The sequence below is a fragment of the Lissotriton helveticus genome, chromosome 5_1 (genome assembly GCF_964261635.1).
Source record: "Lissotriton helveticus chromosome 5_1, aLisHel1.1, whole genome shotgun sequence".
Classification (NCBI taxonomy): Eukaryota; Metazoa; Chordata; class Amphibia; order Caudata; family Salamandridae; genus Lissotriton; species Lissotriton helveticus.
In genome coordinates this window covers 1,673,333,591-1,673,357,530 of record NC_136065.1, presented here as the reverse complement: position 1 = coordinate 1,673,357,530, position 23,940 = coordinate 1,673,333,591, and the positions used below count along the sequence as shown (strand labels likewise).

The 23,940-nt window shown below is 45.7% G+C and overlaps 1 protein-coding gene across 1 annotated transcript in view; it reads left to right on the top strand.

Moving 5' to 3' along the window:
* CIROP (ciliated left-right organizer metallopeptidase) overlaps nt 1–23,593 on the top strand; it is a 451,682-nt gene extending 428,089 nt beyond the window's left edge. Inside the window, 3 exon segments of the mRNA XM_078640610.1 lie at nt 8,627–8,910; nt 9,371–9,550; nt 23,398–23,593. Of these exon segments, the coding sequence (XP_078496736.1) occupies nt 8,627–8,910; nt 9,371–9,550; nt 23,398–23,593 (660 nt within the window).
* The last annotated feature ends 347 nt before the right edge of the window (nt 23,594–23,940 follow it).

The window sequence follows — 23,940 nt, the reverse complement described above, 5'->3', positions numbered from 1 at the left end:
TTATATGTATATTCGCCTTGGCCCGTTCTGTGAACCAGACCCCTAAGTAGTTGTATGAAGCCACCGAGTTAATTAGATCGTTTCCCAGTTGCCACTGTGCTTTCTTTTCTGTCTAGTCTGTTTGCAAATTGTACACTCCTCATTTGCAGATGGGGATTATACATCTATGAGAACAAAAAGGGCAGAGGCGCCACCAAGGACCGGACCTTGGTTTGGGCCCCAGCAAACGTGGAAAGAAGTTTGCAGGGGATCACGAGAGTCACACTGGCATTTTAAAAGCAAGATTACTCCTCGAGTAACACACATCACGGGACTCGGGACTACAGAGATCACAATGCATGAAATGGCAAATCCATCGAGGCGCCCACCAGGGGGCAAATATCTTCTTTAAAAGACAGCATAAGTGGTTCCTCATATCCCGTCATGTCTCGTGAGCGTACCTGGCTTCCCCCTTTGAAAAAGGTCTGTTGAGACCGAAATGCATCAGGGATAAAAGACAATCAAAACGCGAGCGCTTTTAAATAAACCTGCCTGACTGCAAATCGTGAGTGTGTGCGGCTCAATTTCTCTGCTTCAGAGGCTCGTGTTCTTGTTTTTCAGCTTGGTCCTGCTGAGAGCAACGCACCACCAGTGCAACGTGCGCCATTACTGCCTGCAAGGGGACCGACTTTGTGAGACTGTGGAATAGTCCCGCCCATGTGCGTGGACCCCGGAGCAATCAAAAATAATCTCTTACAGTGTCAAAAAATGCAGAAAATGCATAGACACTTAAGAGAGAATTTAAAGACAGATAATGCAGCCAAAAAGGCTACACTGTCCAGTACTTCAACTAGAAATTCCACCATAAAATCCACAAAACAGCAAAGCCTGTACAGATTTCCCTTGCTTAACAGCAAAATCCCTCAGGAATGATAGAGAGAAGAACCTGGACAGACAAGCCCCATAGGCTGCCATTATGTGGCTTAATTAGGATACTGTGCCTTTAAGGAACCTTCCAGAACCTTCTCTCAGTATCCCAGAATGCATAGCAGGTCCAACTTAGCCTCAGTTCTTTTTGAAGGCGCAGAAAACGCCAGACCTGTAGCATTATGATCATGAACAACACTCCACCGGGGAGGCGCGAGGGCGCTTATGACTATAACAGAGATACCCCTACTACAGAACTGGAGTTACAGGACAGAAACTACTCCTTCTGTAGTAGGGGATCTCTGTGTATAGTCATAATCTAGTGAATAGAATGGCAAGCCCATCCCCACACCAAGCGGCGGTGGAGAATAAAATAACGCCACTACTGTGCGAACAGATTCCGCAGCGAAGCCTGCCCAACCTGAGCGTCTGCCCTGGCATCAGTGTCCAGGCAGTAATGCTTAGCAAAGGTATGGACCGACTTCCAAGTGGCCGCCTTGCAGATCTCTGCAATGGGAACATTACGGAGCATAGCTGTCGTAGCAGCCTTGCCCCTGGTGGAATGAGCCTTAGGTTTGCCCCCTAAGGTCTTATTAGCTTTGCAGTAACACAACTGAATGCAGGACACAATCCACCTAGAGATGGACTGTTTAGAGGTAGCAAGACCCGTCCTGACTGAGCCATAATTGATGAACAATTGGTCTGACCTACGAATATCTTTAGTCTTGTCAAGATAAAACTTCAGCACCCTCCGCACATCCAGGGAATGCAAAGACCTTTCCGCCGGAGACGAAGGATTCTGAAAGAACGTAGGCAAAGTGATAGTCTGATTGATATGAAAATCAGAAACAACCTTGGGAAGAAACTTAGGGTGAGTACGCATAACAACTTTAGCATTATGAAATACAGTATAAGGTTCTTGGCAACACAATGCCTGAATCTCACTCACCCTGCGGGCCGAAGTAATGGCCACGAGGAACGCCGCCTTCCAGGACAGGTGCTGCAACGAAGCCTTATGAATGGGTTCAAAAGGCTCCTTCATCAATCTGGACAGCACCACATTCAAGTCCCATGAAGGCGAAGGAAGCCTGACAGGAGGGAACACTTTCTTCAAGCCTTCCAAAAAATCTTTGATCACAGGGATCTGGAAAAAGGAAGTCTGTGAAGGGCCTTTCCTGTAGGCAGTCAAAGCAGCCAGATGAACCTTAATGGAATGGACATTAAGGCCCGACTGCGCCAGATGAAGCAGATATGGAAGGATGACATCTTCCTTGCATGACGTAGGGTCATAGTTCTTAGACTTGCACCAGATGCAAAACCTCTTCCACTTGTAAGCATAGGAAGTCCTAGTGGAAGGTCGCTTAGCCTCCTTCAGTATGCCCATACAATCCTCTGGGAGATTCAGATGGCCATATTGCACTATTTCAGGAGCCATGCCGCCAAACTCAAAGACGAGAGGTTGGGGTGGACCATCCGCCCCCCGAACTTCGTGAGAAGGTCCGGCCTGCACGGCAGCTTCATGTGAGGAAGGAGAGATCGGTGAAGCAGGTCCGTGAACCACCACTGCCTGGGCCATTCCGGGGCAATCAGAACCATTCTCGCCCTGGATTGAGACAGCTTGATGAGAACCGCCGGAATCAGGGGAATTGGTGGAAAAGCGTACAGAAAGCTGTTCGACCAGTTGATCCATAACGCGTTCCCCAGCGTCCCTGGCTGGTAGTACCTGGAGGCGAAGCCTCGGCATTTGCTGTTTTCGGCGGTGGCAAACAGATCTACGTCTGGAGTTCCCCACCTTGCGAAGACTTCTCCTAGTACTTCGTCGTTTATGACCCATTCGTGGTTTTCCTGCACGATTCTGCTCAGTTCGTCTGCCTGAACATTCTGCACACCTGGCAGATGGGTGGCCGTTATCGACAGTCCTCGAGCCAGAAGCCAGTGCCAGATCGCCTGCGCCTCCTGCGATAGAGTGCGCGATCTCGAGCCCCCCTGCTTGTTGAGGTAATACATCGTTGTCGTGTTGTCCGTCTGAACAAGCAGAGAGTTGGTCTGAAAGGACGGATGAAAGGCCTTCAGTGCCAAGTGAACAGCTCTCAGTTCCAGGAAATTGATGTGGTACGTGGACTCCGTCGGGGACCACGTCCCTTGAATTTGCAGGTCTCCGGAATGCGCCCCCCAACCTTGGAGAGACGCATCCGTCACGATGGTCTGTGTGGGAATGTCCTTGTGGAAGGGAACGCCTCTGAGGACATTCTCCTTCGAGCACCACCATTTTAGAGACTGAAGAGCATGTAGAGACAGTCGTATCCTGTCGTCCCAAGAACCTCTCCTCTGGTCCCACTGATCCTCCAAGCACTCCTGCAGAGGTCTCATCTGTAGCCGTGCGTGAGGAGTGAGAAAGATGCAAGAGGCCATCGATCCCAGTAGAGAAGACACCGTCCTCACAGTCGTAGACTGAGTTTTCATGAGAGCCTGAGCCTTCCGAACGAGTGATAAACGTCGCTCTTCCGAAGGAGACACGCTTGCTGACAGCGTATTGATGGAGGCCCCCAAGTACTGGATGCACTGTACCGGAATCGGGACCGACTTGGACATGTTGATGTGCAACCCCAGCTTGTTCAAGAGAACGCACGTCTTCTGGAAGTGTGCTTGAGCTTCCGAGAAGGAGGAGGCTTTGATCAACCAATCGTCCAGGTACGGGTAGACAAACACCTTGTTCTTCCTCAGGTGTGCCGCTACCACTGCCATACATTTTGAGAATGTCCTGGGTGCAGACTTCAGTCCGAAGGGTAGCACCGTGTATTGATAGTGATTGGTGCCGACTTGAAAGCGCAGAAATTTCCTGTGTTTGCATGCAATGGGTACGTGGAAGTATGCGTCCTGTAGATCTATGGCACACATCCAGTCTCCTCGTTGCAGCTGAGGGTAGATCTGATGCAACGACAGCATGCGAAACTTTTCTCTGCGAATCCACTTGTTTGCCTGCCGCAAATCCAGAATGGGCCTGAACTCGTTTCTGTCCTTCTTGCGGACAAGAAAGAACCGAGAGTACAGACCTCTTCCTCTTTGAGACAGAGGTACGTCTTCGATCGCCCTTTTCCGTAGCAGAACGTCCGCCTCCGTCCGAAGCTCGCGCAGTTGATACTGCGAGCTGACGGGAGGAATCGATGGAGGAGGGCTGGTGAAACGTAGACTGTATCCATTGCAAACAATATTCCGCACCCACTTGTCCTGAGTAATTTTTCTCCACTCTGCCAGAAAAAATTGAACGCTTCCCCCCACCGGAGCGGGTAACGGACGAGGGGGAAGTAACAGCTCAGGGACGGGACCCGGCCGGGCCCTTGGTCGCGGTAGAGGACTGTTGACGACCTCTACCACCCTGTCGCTTCTGGAAGGGCCGCCTGTACTGCTGCTGCTGCTGCTGCTGTTGATGTTGTCCAGCAGACTGCCCCCTTCCACGACCCTGCGACCCAAACCGACGTTGGTACTGTCGGAAGGGTTTCTTTTCCTTGGGCTTCTCCAAGCCCACTGCCGTCAGGGTCTCCGCCTCGGCCTTCATCCTGGCCATCTCATCATCCGCGTGTTTCCCGAAGAGGGTATCTCCGGAAAACGGGAGATTCGCCACGCGTTGCTGTGCTTCCGGTTTCAATGACGTCAACCTGAGCCAAGCGTGGCGTCTCTGGTGAATCCCGTGGCAATATCCGTGCGCGGACAGCAATGATATGTCCGCTGCGGCGCCGATGGCCTGATTAGAGACCAGCATCCCCTCCTGGACGATCTCCACAAAGTCCTCCTTGCGGTCTCGAGGGACAAGGTCTGCGAACTGCTCCATCGAGTCCCACAGGGACCGGTCGTAACGTCCCAGCAAAGCCGAGTCACTGGCTGCCTTCATTGACGAGGCGGATGTCCCACACGCCTTACGACCAGCAGAATCGATCCAGCGGCTCTCCTTGTCCGGAGGCACCGTGGACGCAGGGGAGGTGGCATGAAGCTTCCGTGCAGCAGTCACGATGACCGAATCCGGTACCGGGTCCTTCCTCAAGAAGGCTGGGTCTGAGTCCGGAGCCCTGTACTTTTTTAGGATCCTGGAAGGTACAGATTTCACCGTTGCCGGCGTCAGGAATAGCTGTTCGGCGGGCTCAAGGAGCCCCGGCACCAGAGGTAACAGGGGGCGAGACAAGTGCCTTTTGTGTAATGTCTCAAATATCACCGAGGTAGAAGCCGTAGGTGCTTCAACCTCGATGCCCAACTTCGCCGCTCCACGCAGGAGAACCTCCTGAAATGTGCTTATATCGTCTATCGGAGACACCCTAGTCTCCGGCGAATCGGACAGCGTGGGCGAGTAGGAACGGGTCCCAGAGGGAGAACGTGACCTGGACCGACGTCTCTTGTGGTGACGCCTGGATCGTGAGGAAGATCCATGCCCACTCCTTGATCTGTCCCGTCTCCCCGAGCGAGACCTCGACCTCTTGGGCCTCGGACGCTCCTTCGGCCTCCCAGGGTCAGGAGTCCTAGGCTTCTTAGGAGTCTTCTTCGGAGGCGTCGGGAACTTAGGCATCGACACCGCCCTCGGCGGGACCGGGGGTGGAGGAGCAACCGGACGTGGGGTCTGCGGAGCCGGCTTCGGAGGTGGGGTCGGGGCCTTCGGAGGCGGACCCTTCGGCACAGCAGGCCGCGAAGGAGGTGTAGAAGGCTTCACCGGAATGCGCCGTTCCCGGCGAGCCACCATCTCTTCCGGAGCGTGGGGAGCCCCCCACAGTCCTGGGCCTATCCTTAGGACCTCCAGACGCTGAAGACCGGTGCCCAGACGACGACCGATGTCCCCTCGACGTCGAACGGTCCTTCGGCGTCGACCGAATCACACTTCTCGACGTCGAACCGTGTCTCCGTCTCGACGTCGACCCCGACCAGATCGACGAGCCACGAAACCTCGACGACGGGCGATGGTGCCTCGACGGCGACCTCGACCTCTTCGCCGGCCTCGACGTCGACTTCTTGGATCGCTTCGACGTCGACCCTTTGGACCTTCTCGACGTCGACCTCTCTGACCTTCTCGACGTCGATCTCCTTGACCGTCTCGACGTCGGTCTTTTGGAATGCTTCGACGTCGACCTCTTCGGCGCCGGAGACGCCTTCCGTCTCGACGGCGACCTCGACGACGAGGATCCCCTCGACGACGATGTCCTCGACGGCGAACGGCGGTGTCGCCTCGACGGCGAGCGCCGACGCCGGGCCCTCCGATGTCGACCACTCGACGCCGACAGCGACGACGAGGATATCGACACCGGCTTCGACGGCGGCCGGAACACGTTCCTCGACGTCGACGGGCGACGTTTTCTCGACCCAGAGCCCTGGGGAGACCTGGAACTGGCCGTTGACCGTCCCCTCGACGTCGTGGTCAGCGCAACTGACCCAGACGGAGATCTTGGGCGAGGGCTGGTCTTCCTGCCCCTGGGGAGCCCCACAGAGGCCTCAGCATGGGTAGAAGGAGCCCCTCCTGACCCACCTCGTGCCTTCAACTTTCTCTCCTCAAGTCCCTGAAGCCTGATCTTCTTCCTCTCCTTCAGGGTCCTTCCAGAGAAGCTTCTGCAGATCACACACTCCTCAGGAATGTGGGAAGAGGGAAGGCAGAGAATGCAGACCTCATGGGAGTCTGACCTGGCCTTCTTCCTTGAGCACTCAGGGCATTTGTCGAATAATGCAGGCATTATGGACAAAAAAGAGTGCAGAAACACAGAAAGAAAGTCACCAAAGTACTTTAAAAGTACCAAAAATCGAAATTAGTGTAAAACACTACCAAAAACCCTTGAAAAGGGAGAGCTCAATGCTCCAGGGTCCTGCTTGCAGGAGCCGGAAAAAAGAACTGAGGCTAAGTTGGACCTGCTATGCATTCTGGGATACTGAGAGAAGGTTCCTTAAAGGCACAGTATCCTAATTAAGCCACATAATGGCAGCCTATGGGGCTTGTCTGTCCAGGTTCTTCTCTCTATCATTCCTGAGGGATTTTGCTGTTAAGCAAGGGAAATCTGTACAGGCTTTGCTGTTTTGTGGATTTTATGGTGGAATTTCTAGTTGAAGTACTGGACAGTGTAGCCTTTTTGGCTGCATTATCTGTCTTTAAATTCTCTCTTAAGTGTCTATGCATTTTCTGCATTTTTTGACACTGTAAGAGATTATTTTTGATTGCTCCGGGGTCCACGCACATGGGCGGGACTATTCACTAGATTATGACTATACACAGAGATCCCCTACTACAGAAGTGTCCTTATCTCAGGCACATGGCCCGCCCTAGGATACTAGGTTGAGACATTAACGCCTATCTTGGAAAGTGTTTATAAGAGCAATCAAATGAAAAAAGCAATGGCTGCAGTTGGTTTTGATCTAGTAGCGACCATGTTTACATAAGACTTGAATTCTTCGTGAACAAAAATCTTCAGTTCTGCTAGGGACACGAGGCAAAGTTATGAATTCCCTTCTCTGCTTTTATACATTAGCAGCCATGTAAATATAGCAAAATAAATTGACAAAAGGGTGCAGTGGGACAAATACTTCAACACCCATAGTTCAAAGAAAAACAAGCATTGGCTACACGACCGTGAAAGTGATCGCGATGCACTTAATGACCCGTGCTGGAGGAAAGACAGATGGAGGCTGTGCACGCGTGCGTAACCGCAAGCTTGAGGCCAGCAAAAGCCTGTGGTAGCACTTTGAAAACCCACTTACTAAATGTCTTGCAGAGTAGCACATGCGCTGGCTCAGGGGAGACCTAAAAACTATGCCAGTTGGAACCTCGCCATTCCTACATGGGTGTGCTAAAACTAATTTCACAACAAAATGACTGCAACCACCTGATGGATGACAATACTACAGCTTGAAGCTGCTCAATATGAAATATCCCTCTCCTACTCTTGTGGAACACAACATGACTCTACAATACCTTAAAGCCTTTTCACTGTAACCACTTTCCAACAGGACCAATACTCTAGCTAAGCTGCCTCCTGGCTGACTATCAGCACTAACCTTAGTCAATTTAAATTTCTCTGTCAGTATCGTTCACCCTTGACAGGGTTTTCCTCAAATAGTGTGTTTTTGTTGCAAGTATGAAGAACCCAGAATCTCCGGCTGAAATTCCACAGCTTCGGTCTCCAGGCTGACCATGACCCATTCTTCTCCCTTCCTGTTAACACCTTCCATCACCACTTATATCAACCACGGCTTGTCTTCCTGTGAGAATGCAGTGAACAATATGGGGCAAGAAGTTGTGGGGTTCCCGCAATTGGCTCTTAATGTGAAGTAGCAAATGTGGTGCATGCACTGAGAGAACCAGACTGTTTTGCTGTGAGTGGTGAAGGCACAGAGAAAGATAAAGGCACACAGGCATGCATTCTGCATGGGATGTAAGACAGAAAAGACATCTTGCATCATTTTTCTACAGTTTTCAAAAGTCCATGAACCTCAAATCGCTTCTACCACACACACACCTGCACTTAGAGAAATTACTCAGATTATGTGCAAATACCAATCTCTCGTCAAACACACACACAGAATATATTGATACACATTACATGAACACTCGCTCCCTAAAGATGTGCAAAAGGCCTCCCACTCAACAAGATTTTAAACCATTGTATGTTGTAGGTTGGTTGGTTACAACTCTAGCGCTGTAGCATTTGTTAAATCTCCAGCATATATATTAATGTCATCATCCTGGTGTTCTCTGCAGGTGCCAGGATACAGAGGGTTGATCCTCTGCCCAAATGGTCTGTTTTGTCAGAATGTCACCCGTACCGAAGATTTCCAGCCTGGCCAGGCGGCGACCAACATCTTTAAAGATGAAGCTGATTCTTCAAACTATCCAACCGAGGCTGCCATGAAAAGAACAAAAGTCCTATTCCTGCAGGGTTACCTAGACCAAAGAGAAGGCCACATGCAGATTTCAGAGAAAACACTATCTTTGTTGGCAAACCTGGCAGTCCAGGTTCTGGCAAACGTTTCTGGAATCACCAGGTGAGTGTTGACAAAACTAGTTTCTCTTTCACAGTGATGCCTACTGGTGTTCCAAAGATAGAGCGTCAAGAGGACACACAAGAACTAAACCTAATTTCTGGAGTTTTGGGTATGTGTTTGGGGAGCAAAGGGCAGAGCGAGGTCCCAGGACATACACATAGATGTTAATTTAATCACTCATATTATTATGAGTTATTATGGTGGGCAGGGAGTTGGCTGTAATGTTGGGAGTTGTGGTCATCGTAGTCGACATATACCCAGGTCGAAATCAACATGGAAACAGACTACATGCCTAATTCCAAGTGAATGAGGACCCTCCAGGCTTAAGCCCAATGGGTGGAGCATTGTGTGTAAGAGGGGAAAAGCCTAAGACAGGATGAAGATAGGGACTTAATTATACTTTTAAATCAGGATGGTTCTCGGGCCCTTCTAAGTCTCATTAATTATGTTTCCCCCGTAGGTGCCACTTTGAGGGGCAGAAGTTGGATCCTAGTTTAGCATTCTCTGTGGAGTTGTGGCAATCTGTGACCTGTTTAGACTCCAAGGTAGAGACACTCTCACAAAGACTGCAGGAAGCCATCTATAACATGCCAGACACTTTTCTTTTCAATGGCACCAACTTCGCACTGGTTCGTGTAAGGTGAGGAGATCTTCCCTTTTCAATTCGTTTTCCCCCATCAGGCTATCTAAAGAAAATAATTGAGAGGGCACTGGCAGAGCCTACCCTGAAACAACCCACACCCTAAATAGATGTGATGATGTAGATATTAATCCAGGGGCACATAGAAACCTGAAATTATTGCATAACTGTTGTGAAATGGTTCTCTATAAAAACGCTGACAAATACTTAACTTTCCGGTATCATCACTACAAAGCATTGCTTGTTACTCTGTTTTCATTGCATTTTCGCATTCTTGATGGTGGTTGTGTGAGGTATATCATTGATGTAGTAGAGTGTAAAGTAGCTACAGCCACGTTTGACATTACAAAGGACTCTGGTGTGCGGGTCTTTCTGAACCAGTAGAAGGACAGAAGCATGAACAGTCTACATTAAGGATTCCTTCTTGGTTGGTAGGGGTGTAGTTTGTCTTGTGTGAAGGCCACTTCAGCACCATCGAATGCCCAAAAAGGAATTTCGGTTTCCACGTTTCTGAAGAATTTTCAAGTTTCAGGATGATTTTGGCGTCATGAGTGTGGACTGATTTGTTGAGGTCCTGGAGGGTGTAGAAGTAAGTGTTTTAAAGAAGTGATTCGAGTATTGAGAATGGATACATCCCAGAGACACGAAAGACGGAAAGGAAGATATGAGATTTTTTAAAGAGAAGATGAGATCCAGTCCTAAGCATTAGCTTGATTCTGGGATCGCTCAGTCACTGTTGTAAGGTTGGGTGATGCACTGTGTCAAAGGCAGAGAAGAGGTCCAGTAAGTGATAGGATGGCAGTGATTCTTCTCCCAAGTGGTGATTAAGATTAATTCCATGCCATTGTTTAGTAGTCCGAAAAGTTGTGATTTCCTTAAAAGAAACTCATCTTTCAGCGAGTTTTCCCTTATACAGGTCCATTGTAGATCGACAGAAGATTTGAGAAGTCTGCAGGATTGGTAGCTAGTTTCCTAATTATTAGTTTGAAGAGGGGAGTAATGTCACTATGAAAGTTTACAGTGGTGAGGAAATGGTTGATGACTGCTTTGATTAACAGTGCTATAGAAGCGTCAAGGAAAATATCCCATATTACTTGGTCACTGAAAATGTCTACGAGGAGAACAAAGGGGGGCAGGCTGAAAGATAGAAACCTAAAGGTAGAACTGGGGCTAGAAATCTGGAATAGTGGAGGCTGTGATAGACGTTATTAGATAGATGTGGGTCTGTAGAGGGCTCTAACAATGGAGATAAAGCGAGTTGGCAGTACGTCACAGAGAGCAGGTGAATGAATGATGCCAGGGGAAGTGCATTCTAATTTCCAGAATTTAGTGATTTGAATAGTTCTGTAGACAGGCCGCTTGCTTCCTACATGCATCTCAGTTACGCAGCGAATTCTGTAGACAGGCAGGTAGCTTTCCAAATGAATGTCAGGTAATATAGCTTCTTTGCTTTCTTGATGGTAGCTTTGATGTTTGTATTGTTTCTTTGCATAATCGTGCGTTTTAATTCTTAAAACTATATTCAAATGTGAAAGTTCCCATCAAAATTAATCATGGTTTTACGTAACAACTCTAAGCCATTTTAGATCATGCCACATGATTTTACTTGCTGTAGGATGGCTAGTGACGTAATTGCCCGCCACTGTGGTTTAAAAGGTAAAAGCTGTATTCCTAGCAAGACGAACTATTCCTTCCTTCCTTGGGAGAACTATTAATCGAGGGCCATGAACTTGGGTAACGGCAGTATAGTTTATTTACAGGACTTAGATGCAGAGGAAGTGTGTTAGGCAGTGCTTTATAAAACGCATATAAGTATGAATATTCAAAAGAGTAGGACCCACTTGAAGATTTGAGAAAAAGCTAAGTAGGCCAATGGTTGTCAAATAACAGCCATAATAAACAAGTCAGGTTAGAAATACTCAGACAAAAAAATTAGGGTAAACACATGACTTTTCAGATGGTATCATTCCAAAGAAAGGCTCAACAACATTGGCACGTGACTCTGGATTGTGATTGAAGTGGACACGGTATAGAAGGAAATCTTTCAATTATTTAATGTGCATGTATGTCCTACGTATAAGACTTCTTGGAAGATGTTATTCAAATTAAAACAAATATGTAACAGGCACACAGCTGAAGTCGGAAAGCTTGCAGCTCTAATGGATTCTGATATTTAGAAATATTACCATTAACCCTCCCCCCACCAGCCCCCAAAGGGCCAGAAAATCTATTGTTTCTAGCACACAAAAATGAACAACATTTTTATCTTGGACCAACTATGTTTAACATGGCTGACCTTTTCTAGGAGACTTAGCTCTCGATGTTTGTTAGACTTGATGGGTGTGAACAAACAAGGGCAACATAACGAATGAATGATGGTACTTATATGGCGCACGTGACTGCCCAGAAGGGCCTCCCGGCGCTAATGCGGAGAGGAACCACAACCGAAGCTGCCAGCGTTAATTGGATGTGAACAACCATATGTTATGCTGCTCCTCTAAAGTGCATAACATTAGCAGTATGATGGAGAGAAAAAGGAAGGCTGTTCCACGCTCTAGAGTGTAAAAGAGCAACCCCCTTGATGGTTTTACTCCGGGATCTAAAGCAAGAGCATCTCAGGTGACCTCAGCTTTCTAGAGGGGCTATATACCTGAAGCCTTTTTAAGTTAGATAGGGCCTGTCTCATAGGCAGCACCATGTGATTTTCAGTGAGATTTCAGCAAGAAACGCTTTGGTTCCAGCAGCCAGTGCAATTGTTTTAGCCGAGATGTAAACAGACACACGGGGAGGAATCTTCAGAATGAGTCAAGCTGTCACATTCTGGATGATTTGCAGTCACTTAAGCAATAGACAGGCTTAGGTAGAGTCTATTCACATAGTCCAACCTTGGTGTACTTAGGGCATGCACTATGAATTTTCGTGAAGTTACCGAAAAAAGATCTAGAAGTTTCCTGAGCAAACAAAGTAGTGCAAAAAATAAGCCAGCAACTGTGAGGATCAGAAGACAAATCATAAACAAATTTGACACTCGGATTCCTTACAACAGAAGGCACTGGGGTGGAAGCGTTGGGTTACAGTCAGCCGGCCACCAATCGTTGGGCCAAACCGCATGAGTATAGCTATTTTGCTTCATCCAGCCAAAGACACTCCTAAGACCGGCTTTGAACGTTGCTTGTGAGGAAATAATTTATCTTTCCCAGTTGACCGACCCAGATGCATATAAACGGCGTATCAAACAACTGACACCGAAGGATTGAATAGGTACTACCCTAGGGGTCTTATGCACATTAAATAATGTGAGGCTAAGTGAGGAGCCCTGTGAGAACCCTACATTAAGGTGCTTACAGCCTGAAGGAAACCACCTCTGACTACTCTCTCTCCTCAAGAAAGGGTTGTAACCATCCAAGGTCTAATCTGTCAACACCCATATGCGCCAGCCATTGGATCAGTATGGGATAAGTTACCGTGTTGAGCACCGTCAACAAGTTCAACAGATTCAAGGCAGCATTCGGACTCCTGTCTACTATGATTCTAATTGATTTATTTACTTTAAGCAGAGCAGTTTCAGGGATGGGTCTGAGGCAAAAATCTGATTAAGTTGTTTGGGGAGAACTATCCTGTTCCAGGTATTCCAGTAACTGGATGATCAATTTCCCCAGCATTTTCGTGGTAGCAAGAAGAAAAGAAATATTTCAGAATAGCAGAATCCACATAAGATTTGTATTTATTTTTTGTAATCAATGGCACAACCTTATCATGCTTCCATGCACAGACGACCACAGCGGAGTTAAGGGGTGTCTTAAATATGGTGTTCAGCACAGGATTTATCAGATCTATGGCATCAGCTAAAATCCTGGGCAGGCAAGGGTCAGAAGGAGCTCCTGACTTGCACCCAAGGATAGCTTGCTTAGACTCTACGGTAAGGCATCTGAATTCTGAGAGCATATGATTAAATCCGTCCGGCGGTAAAGCACAAATCCTGCTTACAAGTCAACTGTTGAAGGTCCATAAATTCCTCCCGATTTTCACAATTTTGTATTCAAACAAATCCAAAAACTGCATACAAAGTTTCCAAGAAGGCAGAACTACATGAACTGAGTAGGAGAAAGATTTAGCAATCTGAAAGATGTTGCACAGCTTATATTTATAGTTCAAATGTTTTCATTCAAGTACGCCAAGTAATGATATACAGGTGCATCATACTACACAGCACAATACAGAGTTACGCAATCCTTGGCACTGGATTATAACAAACAAAACCAGTCCCACCCCGAATTCCCTCCTACCCCGCTCCGCAAACTTGCTCAGCACAATTCATATCACTCTCACTCAGCACAATTCAGATCACTGAGAGTCATTCCGTGATGGGGTAGTAGGGACAAGCTCAGACATGTCAATTCCCGGAAGTCTTGTAAGAGGAAAGGCAAGTAAGGACGCCATAATTCCCCAACAGATGCGCCCTGATTGGTACGGGATAGTGTAGAATATACCACAGACGGTGGAGCCATTCCAGACGTGTAGGCGTGTGTATTCACCCCCAGTGAACTAGCGAAAAGTACCAATATGTAACCACATGAGTGAATGTTTCATTAGGAGCTATATTACAAGCAGTTTGTCTGGATCTGTAAAATATCTCTACCTAATCCTTGGCGGTCAGCTGCCTATCGAGCACGGTTTCCCATCAGTTTTGGCTAGCCGTAACATGTGCATAGTGGGCTGATTCAAGAGGGCATATAATTCATAAATATGCAGTTTTTCGGAAGTCTTGGTGACCAGCCATCACTCATAGGGAGTGAGAGGTCTCTGAGTATTGGTTCTATTGTCTGGGTGCAAGAGCCAATGACAAAGCTGTACGTAAGGTAAGATTTCGGTTTCTGGAATGGCAAAATCTGAGCGTAGTCATGTAATGAAGATTACTCCCTCCTCGTCAATTATATGGCCCGCTGAGCAATAGCTGGTCTGACGCCACTTAGCAAATGTACCCGAGTCCAGCACTGGGGAGAAGTCTGTATTGTGGAACAACATCGTTAGAGGAGAGGGAAAGGACGTGAGGCAGTGCCTGATACTGGTTTGATCACAGACGTCTATGTTCGCCTTCGTGACAGGGGATCAATAGAGCTTTTGGGGGTCGTTGCGTTTTCTTCAAAAACGGAATTTCCATAGGGAAGTGCCAGCCACAGCTCTGTCCTGAAATTACCAATTTTTTTTTGTATTCCTCCCTATTCCATTGCTTAGTAATATAATTGGAGGTTTGTGATACCCAGGCCTCCAGCATGGGGCAGAAGATAGCTAAGCTCTTTCAACATACGCGGTCTCTTCTCTAAAAATAAACTGGTGAAATTCTGTTTGTAATTTCGGGATCACCCCTCTCGGGTGTGTCAGTTGAATCATTTGAAAAAGATAGAGAATCTTATGTAAATTAGCCATTTTAAGAGAAGCTATTTGTTGTAGGTAAGCATCACCACCACCATCACACTGCCTTTGGACTGGAAATGAATGAGAAACAGTAGAATCTTCAGATGAAGCAAACATATAACCACTATTCTCACCATTGATAACATTATTTTCAAAAGACAGTCTCACTATTTATTTTTTTGTGGTACAAAGCTACTCTCCTCAAATTCCAGTTCTCACCATTGGTTAGAGTAAGATCATGAGGAAAAACATTTTTTACAGTAAAAGGACCTCTAAATTTTGACAAACCTTTAGTGAATCTTCCAGGTCTCACTTTCACTAAGTCACCCTCTTCAATTTTTGAAGAATAAGGCTGTGGACTGGTAATACCCTCATAATGCACATCATCAAATATCAAACTTTTCAGCCAAGAAGGTGTTAATTTAGTACTAGGAACCCTGCCACGCATGATTTCAAAAGGAGATTTGTTCTATGAACCATGAGTGGAAGTGCGATAAGCATAAACCATTTCTTGTACTAAATCATTAACAGGAACACCTTGAGTGATGGCCATTTGAATAGTGCCTTTCACAAGTCTGTTCAAGCGCTCACACAAACCATTTCCCTGCGGGTTATAGAGAGAGGTTCTATGGTGTTTAATGCCAAAGTTATTAAAAAAAAATGACACCTGGAATGAGAAACCAATTGTGTCCCATTGTCAGTGACAACAACGCTAGGAGAGCCTTCTTGTTGGAACAATGACTTCAAATGTCTAATAGTTGTGTCTGTTGTAATGTCTCTTAAAAATTCAACTGAAAGCCATTTGCTAAAAACATCAATAGAGACTATAGCAAACCGTTGAGACAATGGTAACTCCTCCATGGGGCCAATGAAATCAAAACATAATGTATGCCAAGGTAACTCAGGATGAAGTAATTTTCCCATATTAGATCCAACAGCAACTTTCAACCTTTTCTCGCTCTCCTTACAATATGTACATGCCTCAACCCAAGAAGAAACTTGAGAGTCCAGACCAGGCCACCAGAAGTTGACTCTTAATCTTTGTTGTGTTAACGTCTGTCCCAAATGACCCTCATGTGCCAAGGCTATTAACCTAGATCACAGGGTAGAGGGCGGAATACATTTCTCTCCACACATCAAAACATTGTCTTTATATAAAGAAAGTTCATCAATGACCTTTAAAAATGGCCTCACACTAACGCTAACACAACTCTCACGTCTGGGACCAACTATTAATAACTCGACAACCTCTCTTAAGACACTGTCCTTTGACATGGCATCAATCCAATCATCCTTTGAAAAAGACCCTTCACCCAAATGAAGAATATCATCAATCCAAGCAATGTTGCTATCACAATTCTCTAAACAAAAATTTGTATTATTAATATCCTGAGTGTCAACAGACAGTCTTGACAAACAGTCTGCCTGGAAATTTCTCCATCCTTGTAAATGTGATATGTCAAATTGATACCCCTGTAATTTCGCCGCTAATCTAGCAAGCCTAGGAGAACCACCGGTGGCACCACCAGGCGAGAAAATACGGACAAGTGGTTTGTGATCAGTCTTTAAATTGAACTTAGCACCCCAAAGATAAGTACAGAAATATTGTGTGCCCCATGCCGCTGCTAAGGCCTCTTTTTCGATGACCGAATAGTTTCTTTCAGAAGCTGACAAAGTATGTGAGGCAAATGCAATGGGACGATCACCCTCCTTGTGCTTCTGAAGGAGCACAGCACCGATGCCAGTGGCACTAGCATCAACCAACAGTGTCGACATTTTCTTGGTATCAAAAGGTGCTAGAATGTTTGCATTACAAATATCCTTTTTTAGGTTGATAAAACAATTCTCATGCTCAACACACCAATTGAATTTACACCCTTTTTTCAGTAACTCCCTCATGGGTATGGTCTTTTCTGAAAATTTCTCTACAAATCACGAGTAGTATTCAATTAAACCCATGAAAGAGCGCAACTGGTCTTTGTCTGCGGGACTAGGAGCCAACCGTATGGCTTCCAAAAGATCTCTTTTAGGTTTGACACCGTCGGCTGATATTTCATGACCCAAGTAATCTATATTCTGCACAAGAAAAGAACACTTTTCCTTTCGTAATGTGAGACCAGTGTCCTTAACGCTGTGCAAAACATCCTTGAGTACACGATTGTGACCAGCTACAGAGTCACCAAAAAGCAGAATGTCATCTTGAAAGAAGATAACATTATGTATTCCCCTGAAGATCTCACTCACCATCCTTTGAAACACACTGGCTGCTGATATTAAACCGAAAGGAAGCCGTGTGAATTGGAAAATACCCTCCGTAGTCACAAAAGCAGTGAGCTCCTTGGAAGACTCATGTAGTCTTACCTGGTGATATGCACTCCTCAGGTCAACCTTAGAAAAAAACTTAGCCCCCTGAAGAGTAGATACCATTTCTCCTATGTTGGGCAAGGGGAAAGTGTCTGCAACCACACACTTGTTTAATGACCTGAGGTCCACACAGAACCTCAGTTTGCCATCCGATTTTTTACAAATCACCACAGGAGAAACCCAAGCAGAGGCTTCCACTGGCTCAATCATACCACTCTGCAACATTTCATCAATCAGAATTTTTACATCATCCCTTATAGACAGAGGTACCCTCCTTAATTTGTGTTGAACTGGAATACTGTTTTTCTTCAGTTTAATGAAATGGGAATACCCCTTAAGTTCACCCAATTCATTATTGAAAACAGCTTTAAACTCTTCCAGAATACTGTCAACACTCTCATCCTCAATGACCATAACTTGTTTTTTTGCTCTGGAATTAATAATGATATACAGATCGTATTGATGTACCCATCCCAAAATGGGTGGGCCATCAACCGAAACATACACTCGACCAAAAATAGACCTTTTCTCAAAAACAATATCAGAGTCAAAATAACCAATAATGTCAATTTTTTCTCCTTGGAAACCAGTAGGATTAATGTCACTTTGAACAAGATCTTTGTTCTTCCATATGCTTGTAAACAAATCCTATGGTATGATTGTATAACGAGATCCGGTGTCTACCATCAAGTACACTTCGTGTTTATCAATAAGGAAAAGCGCCTTGGGTCTGTTCTGACGTCTTTCTTCACTGACAGTGACAACATCATTGACAACAAGAAGCTTGTCTCTTTCACTACCATTTTCACGTATATAGTCTTCCACAACGGCCACTCTTTGTTTGATCTTAGCTCTGCACATTTTAGAGAAATGTCCAACACGGCCACACTTGAGGCACTCTTTGTTCGCAGCAAAGCACAATCTTGCTTCAGAGGAGTGACTATAACTACCTCACCTTGAGCATTGTTTATTGCTGGGAATGTTCTTTCTCTGGAAATATTTAGATTTATTATTAACAACAGCAATGGATTCTTCCTCACAATGCTCACACTCCGGATTACTCTTTTTAACAGAAACTTCAGAGACATCTTGTTGTGATGTGTTTTTCTCATGGGAGTCAATAACCCTCATACAGTTCTCTGATTCCTCAATGACTTTCGCCAAATCGATAGCTGCCTTCAATGACGGGTTCTTGGCTGCCCATAGCCTCTCTTGTATTTTTTTGTTAGCACACTGAACCATAAGTTGATCCCTTATGAGCTCATCGTTCATGGCTCCAAATTTACATTTGATAGATAATTCTCTTAGACGTGCTACATAGTCATCTACAGATTCAGCCTCTCTTTGATGTTGCGTATAAAACTTGTAACGGTTCATCACAAGATTCTCTTCCTTTGAAAATCTTACCTCAAGCCTAGCAATGGCTTCTTTGTATTCATCGGGCATAGCCTGCCCATTCGCTTGTAGAGCTATAGGCAAAAACCGAAAAACTCTCTGACCTTCTTTGCCCAGTGAGCTGAGCAGAATGGCTTTTTTTCGCTTTGCAGAAAATTCCTGCCCATCTAATGCTTCCAGGTAATTGTCAAATATGATAAACCAATCCTCCCATGGAATTTGTGGATTTCCAACATCAGTTAAAAAAGGAGGTGGAAGAATGACATTTACGGGAACATTCACCTGTTGAGCCATAATGTGTGCACACAAACCAAAATTGTGAATATATCAGTTTTAAAAAAAAGTAATAAATAATAAATGACTCTAAACAGAACCTCCTTCAGTAACTTTCTTCTTTGGCTTTAAACAGTAGAGTTAACGTTCCTTTATATTTTTAATTTGACATACCTTTTAATTTATTTCAAAATCGGAGTCTCAGGATTTGCTTAGTTATGGATTTAATTACGATATGAAGGTACAAAGCTTTGAGGAAATGCAGTCAAAAACGGACTTTCTAATCATTCAAAATGGCCTTGATCCAAACAGAGGCTTGTTTTATTTGAAAGCGAGGCTTGAGACACAGCACTACGGGTGACTGTGACGCGCAGCTTCCCTGGATACACCACGTCGAATGCTTGCCTCTCGCGCAAGAAAACAGAGCGCAGAGATGAACGTGCACAGAGTGCGAGGCTGAATTCAAAAGACGCGGGCTACTCACAGTTCGTTGTAAGCACGACACTGTTAAACAAATGCCAGGCAATTCCCTCCGTATTGAAGAAACATCATTTCTTCACCTTCTTTGACTTCCGATGCTCTCTTGCACGTAGTGGGTTTCTTTGCGATGACAGCTGCTGCTTGTAAAAACGGAATCTCCTTAAAACATCCTCTTCCACTCCCTGGATACAGCTTGACCTCCTTACACCTTCTGACCAGCAGGTATCGTTGCCAAATTGTTGTAGGTAAGAAGGGACAACTTATTTATAATTAAAGCTGTAATTTAATGGAGCACAAACAGCAGTCTACCAAACGCTTGCTGGCCAGGCACAAACTGACTCCAATAGGATTCCATATGAGTCAGAGCCACCTAAGTTCTAGAATACAGGAACTGAGAATAGAAAATGAAGATCATAGAGTTGAGAGAAACAAGTAATACATTTACAACACTATTCTCCCAAGACATGAAATCTGGTGGTGTTTCCAGCGGGATAAATCAGTTTTGGTTTGTCTGTGTAGAGTGTGGTAGTTAATTGTGACGGTCATCTGTGTGGAAGAGGCCAGTCGGATTCCCAGGGAAGGGAGCGCCACCTTCGCCCACTGAATAGGGTATTGAGCCACAAGCTGTGCCACCAGGGCGGAGTACAGCAACAGATTAAGAGCCTGAGACTTACCCATGTTAACTCTAAACCCTGAGGACAGGCCAAAAGTTTCCAGTTCAGTCAGAAAATCCGGGATCGCCGTGGCGGGCTTATCCAAGGTCACCGGCACATCGTCTGCATATAAACTAATAGTATGCTGTTCCACCCCCCAAAAGTAGCCCCTGTGATATTGGGGTGGTCACAAACTCTTTGGGCCAAGGGCTCCATAAAGAGAGCGAATAGCAGGGGCGACAATGGGTACCCCTGTCGTGTGCCCCTGCTACTAGTGAAGGGAGTGGATACATGGTAATTTCCTCTAGCAGTCGCTGTGGGGTGGTGATAGCAGTTCAACACCCATGTCCTAAATCTTTCTCCAATTCCAAACTGGGCTAGGACTTGCCCTAGAAAAGGTCAATGAACTCTGTTGAAGGACTTTTCAGGGTCGATCGCTGAGAGCAGATCTCCCATCGATCGCGAAGCCTTCTCTATTATATGTAGTATACGTTTATTCGTGTTATCGCTAGTTTTTCTCTAGGGAATTAATCCCACCTGGTCTGGGTCAATGACAGATGACATGTGAGGGCTTAATCTAGTGGCTAAAATGCTAGTGAATAACTTGAGATATAGCTCGTTTTTAGCAACATTGATTTTCTGAGCAAAGAAATTCGCTTGGGCTTCTTTAATAAGTTTGCAGTAGAATTTAGGCACCGCTTTGTACGTCTCGTTGTCATTTGCAACAAAGCCTCTATGCTAATTTCTTTCAAGGGATTTTCATTTCCTTTTTTCTGACGCCAAGGTCTGAAAGAACCAAGGGGCACATGGCCGCTGACTCGGTGTTTGGACATTTTGAAGAGGAGCTTGCTGTTTCGAGGCTGTGTCGTAAACGGTTCAGAGCTCCATCCATCCTCTCCTTGTGTTTGCCCCAAGTTAGCAGGGTATGCCCAGACATGGGTCCCTTGCTCACTTTGCCACTGGATTCAAGCTAGCCTGGCTGATGAGGGGCATAACCCCAAAACTGGTCCGAGGATGCTTGTTAACAGTCCAGGGAAGGACTGGCGTGGCAGTTCGGGCTGGACTGTTCCCATGAGGAATAGGATTAAGACTGATTTGCATATGGGTGGGTCTGAACTGGGGTGGCAAAGTGAGCTAAAGAATGATGATGGATTCAACTCAGATCTGTGCCTGGGTTAAGTGTTTGAAGAGTTTCAGCGCTCGGTCCATCATCTCCTTGTGTTTGTCAAGGCTGAGTGCAGCAAATGTCTCCCAGCACACAGACCAGAGAAAATTGAACACAAAGTTCCTAGCATATCCTGGTGGCCGATAAATCATGGCACCTTGAAAAGGACTAGTTGGGGTACAGTGTGATGCAGAATCCAAGGCCTTTGGCATTAGACAGATTGCTTAACTGAAAGGTGGAGCATTAAAGTTGTTGTGAAAAATAACCACAGCCACTCCCCGCCCCCCTTTTTTGTGTCAAGTCAGTCTTGATGAACTTTTGGATACCCAACAGGGGGCAGTGTCTGGGTTTGCTGAATCATCAAGTTAAGTTTCTAAGAGTAACAGTAAGTCCAGCCTCTAGAGTCTGTTATAAGATCAAAAATGCCCACTGCATGCTTTGGTAGTGATTGAACACTCAAAAGATCTGTTGAGATCTGATTTAAGTGGGCGGTTTCACTGCTATAGTTTAGGTCAATGTGTCATACATTGCAATTAAAACTAATACAAATTTGCCACTCTTGCTTCAGTTTATCTCAAACTTGTGCTGGCACCTGAAGGCAAGAAGTGGGGCCTGCCAGTATATACTGGCAACTTCCAAATGCACATATTGGGCAGCTGAAGTGCCATAAGCTCTTGAGCAGAGTAGAAAATTCTTGCGGAGAAGTCGGAGGAAAAAGGAATAGCATGGCTGGCGTTGGCCGAGGAACAGGTATGGACACAGACTGATATTCATCATATATAGATCTACATATCTGAAAGCAAGCAACCAGAAAGCTTGACGCAGTTTGAAAGGACAGCTATTTTTGACTGGTACTGTGAAGAGCAGTTCTTGCCAGAAGTCGCAACAACCCATGTCACTATATCGAGTCAATTGGCGAGAGAGAGGATAAATAAGGGGGTGGGGTGAGAATGGGTGTGTTGGATTAGAAAATTGCTTCTCCCGAATTTTCCATGCACTGTATGATTTAAGTTTGCATTCATGGCACCATTTTGTACTTAGGCACCATTTTGAGCCGTGATCAAAACTCACTTCTGTCTCACTTTGTGTCTGCCTCACCAAAAAACAGCTGCCAATGAGTCTTCAGGTATTTCTCCAAGGCTGAGATTGCTGTACTGATGAATAGAATGTTTTATTAGCGCATATGTGTCTGATTGGATAGGCTTGCTCCCAATGCTCAGAGCGGTGAGGGCAGGCAGAGTAACCTTGAATACAAGATAAAGTGTGCCCGGTACCAGGACTAATCTTTCTGTACCTCCTTTGTTCATTAGCTCCCAACTAGAAAAATCCAGTCTGGGCGTGTCTTATGGGGTGCTGGAAATTTACTTTACAACTTACCATGTTGTCTGAAGTCAGTCTGCTCTGCAGTAATCCAAGGAGGATGGTCCGACTGGACTCCGCTCGAGTGTATGACTAATAAATCACTTTGGTTTGTATTCTCTACAGTCTGACCGACTCTTCATTTGTATGGAAGGCTGAGAGGTGGTCGCGAGTGACCCGGGTATCTCGAATCGGGTCACTTGCTTCAGGTGTTAACAGGATGTATGTTTTTGTTGCACTGAAGAGTACTGATTTAGAAAGATTATACCTTGAAGGTTGTGTACTGTCAACCTGTGATGCATCTCAACCTTCTGAATCTTCAACGTGGATGAAGTCTAGTGTTTTTGGATGGTGATACCTTTGAGGCCCTGCAAATAGAAATATTTTGGTGGGTGAGAAGGTTTACAAAGTGTATGACCCCCACACAAGTTTATCCCGGGCATGCGGTTGTTTGGAGGGGCAAGGATGAGTACACTAAGGTTTAGGTTAGAACCATGAAGTGTGAGACTTTACCAAAGAGGTAGCTGCCAGGAATGTCCTCTATAGATTTACAATGTTAATAAAACATTGAATACAACATTTGTTACATATTATGTATAGCAATCTCGTCAAGACAGAAATGCTTAAAGATCATAGATACAGATAAGTAACCCATTTGCCCCACTGAAATTCTGCCACTTGTTGCAAGATTTAATTATGTGTCAGGATGTGATTTACTAACCTTTCATTTCTCTCTTTTCCAGACTTGTTGATGCTACTCTCTTGCCCCCTACACTCACACCAGGCAACCAGAGTCACCTCACCCTTATCCTAATAAGCTTGGGATTGGCTTCCACCTTCCTCCTGATCACAGGTTTCATCATGTATCGCAAGCACAGGACAGCAGCGCAGATACAGGACGCCTAGCGTTCTCCTGATCTTATCACAGGAGTTACTTGATCTACACAGACTGATCCTGGGTGCCTGATGCAATGGTCATTTGTGTGCAGTCTGCAAGGTCATTGGCCCTTTTGTTTTTTAGATTAAGAGCAGATATTGTTCCAGCCACACAAACACAGGCAAGAAGACAATCAGACATCCCACTTTCTGTTTTTATTTAAATTCGAGAACCATCAAACACTCCATGCACAGCAGCTAATGGAAGTTCATAGACAATTGTAAAATTGCCTTCGGCGCCTAGCCTGCACAGAGGAGACAAGCAACAAGACTGGGAAAAAAGCGTTCTCAATGCTCTTCATCTTCTGAAGCACAACTAGGAAGTCAGTGTGCAGGGCCAAGAGCCTACA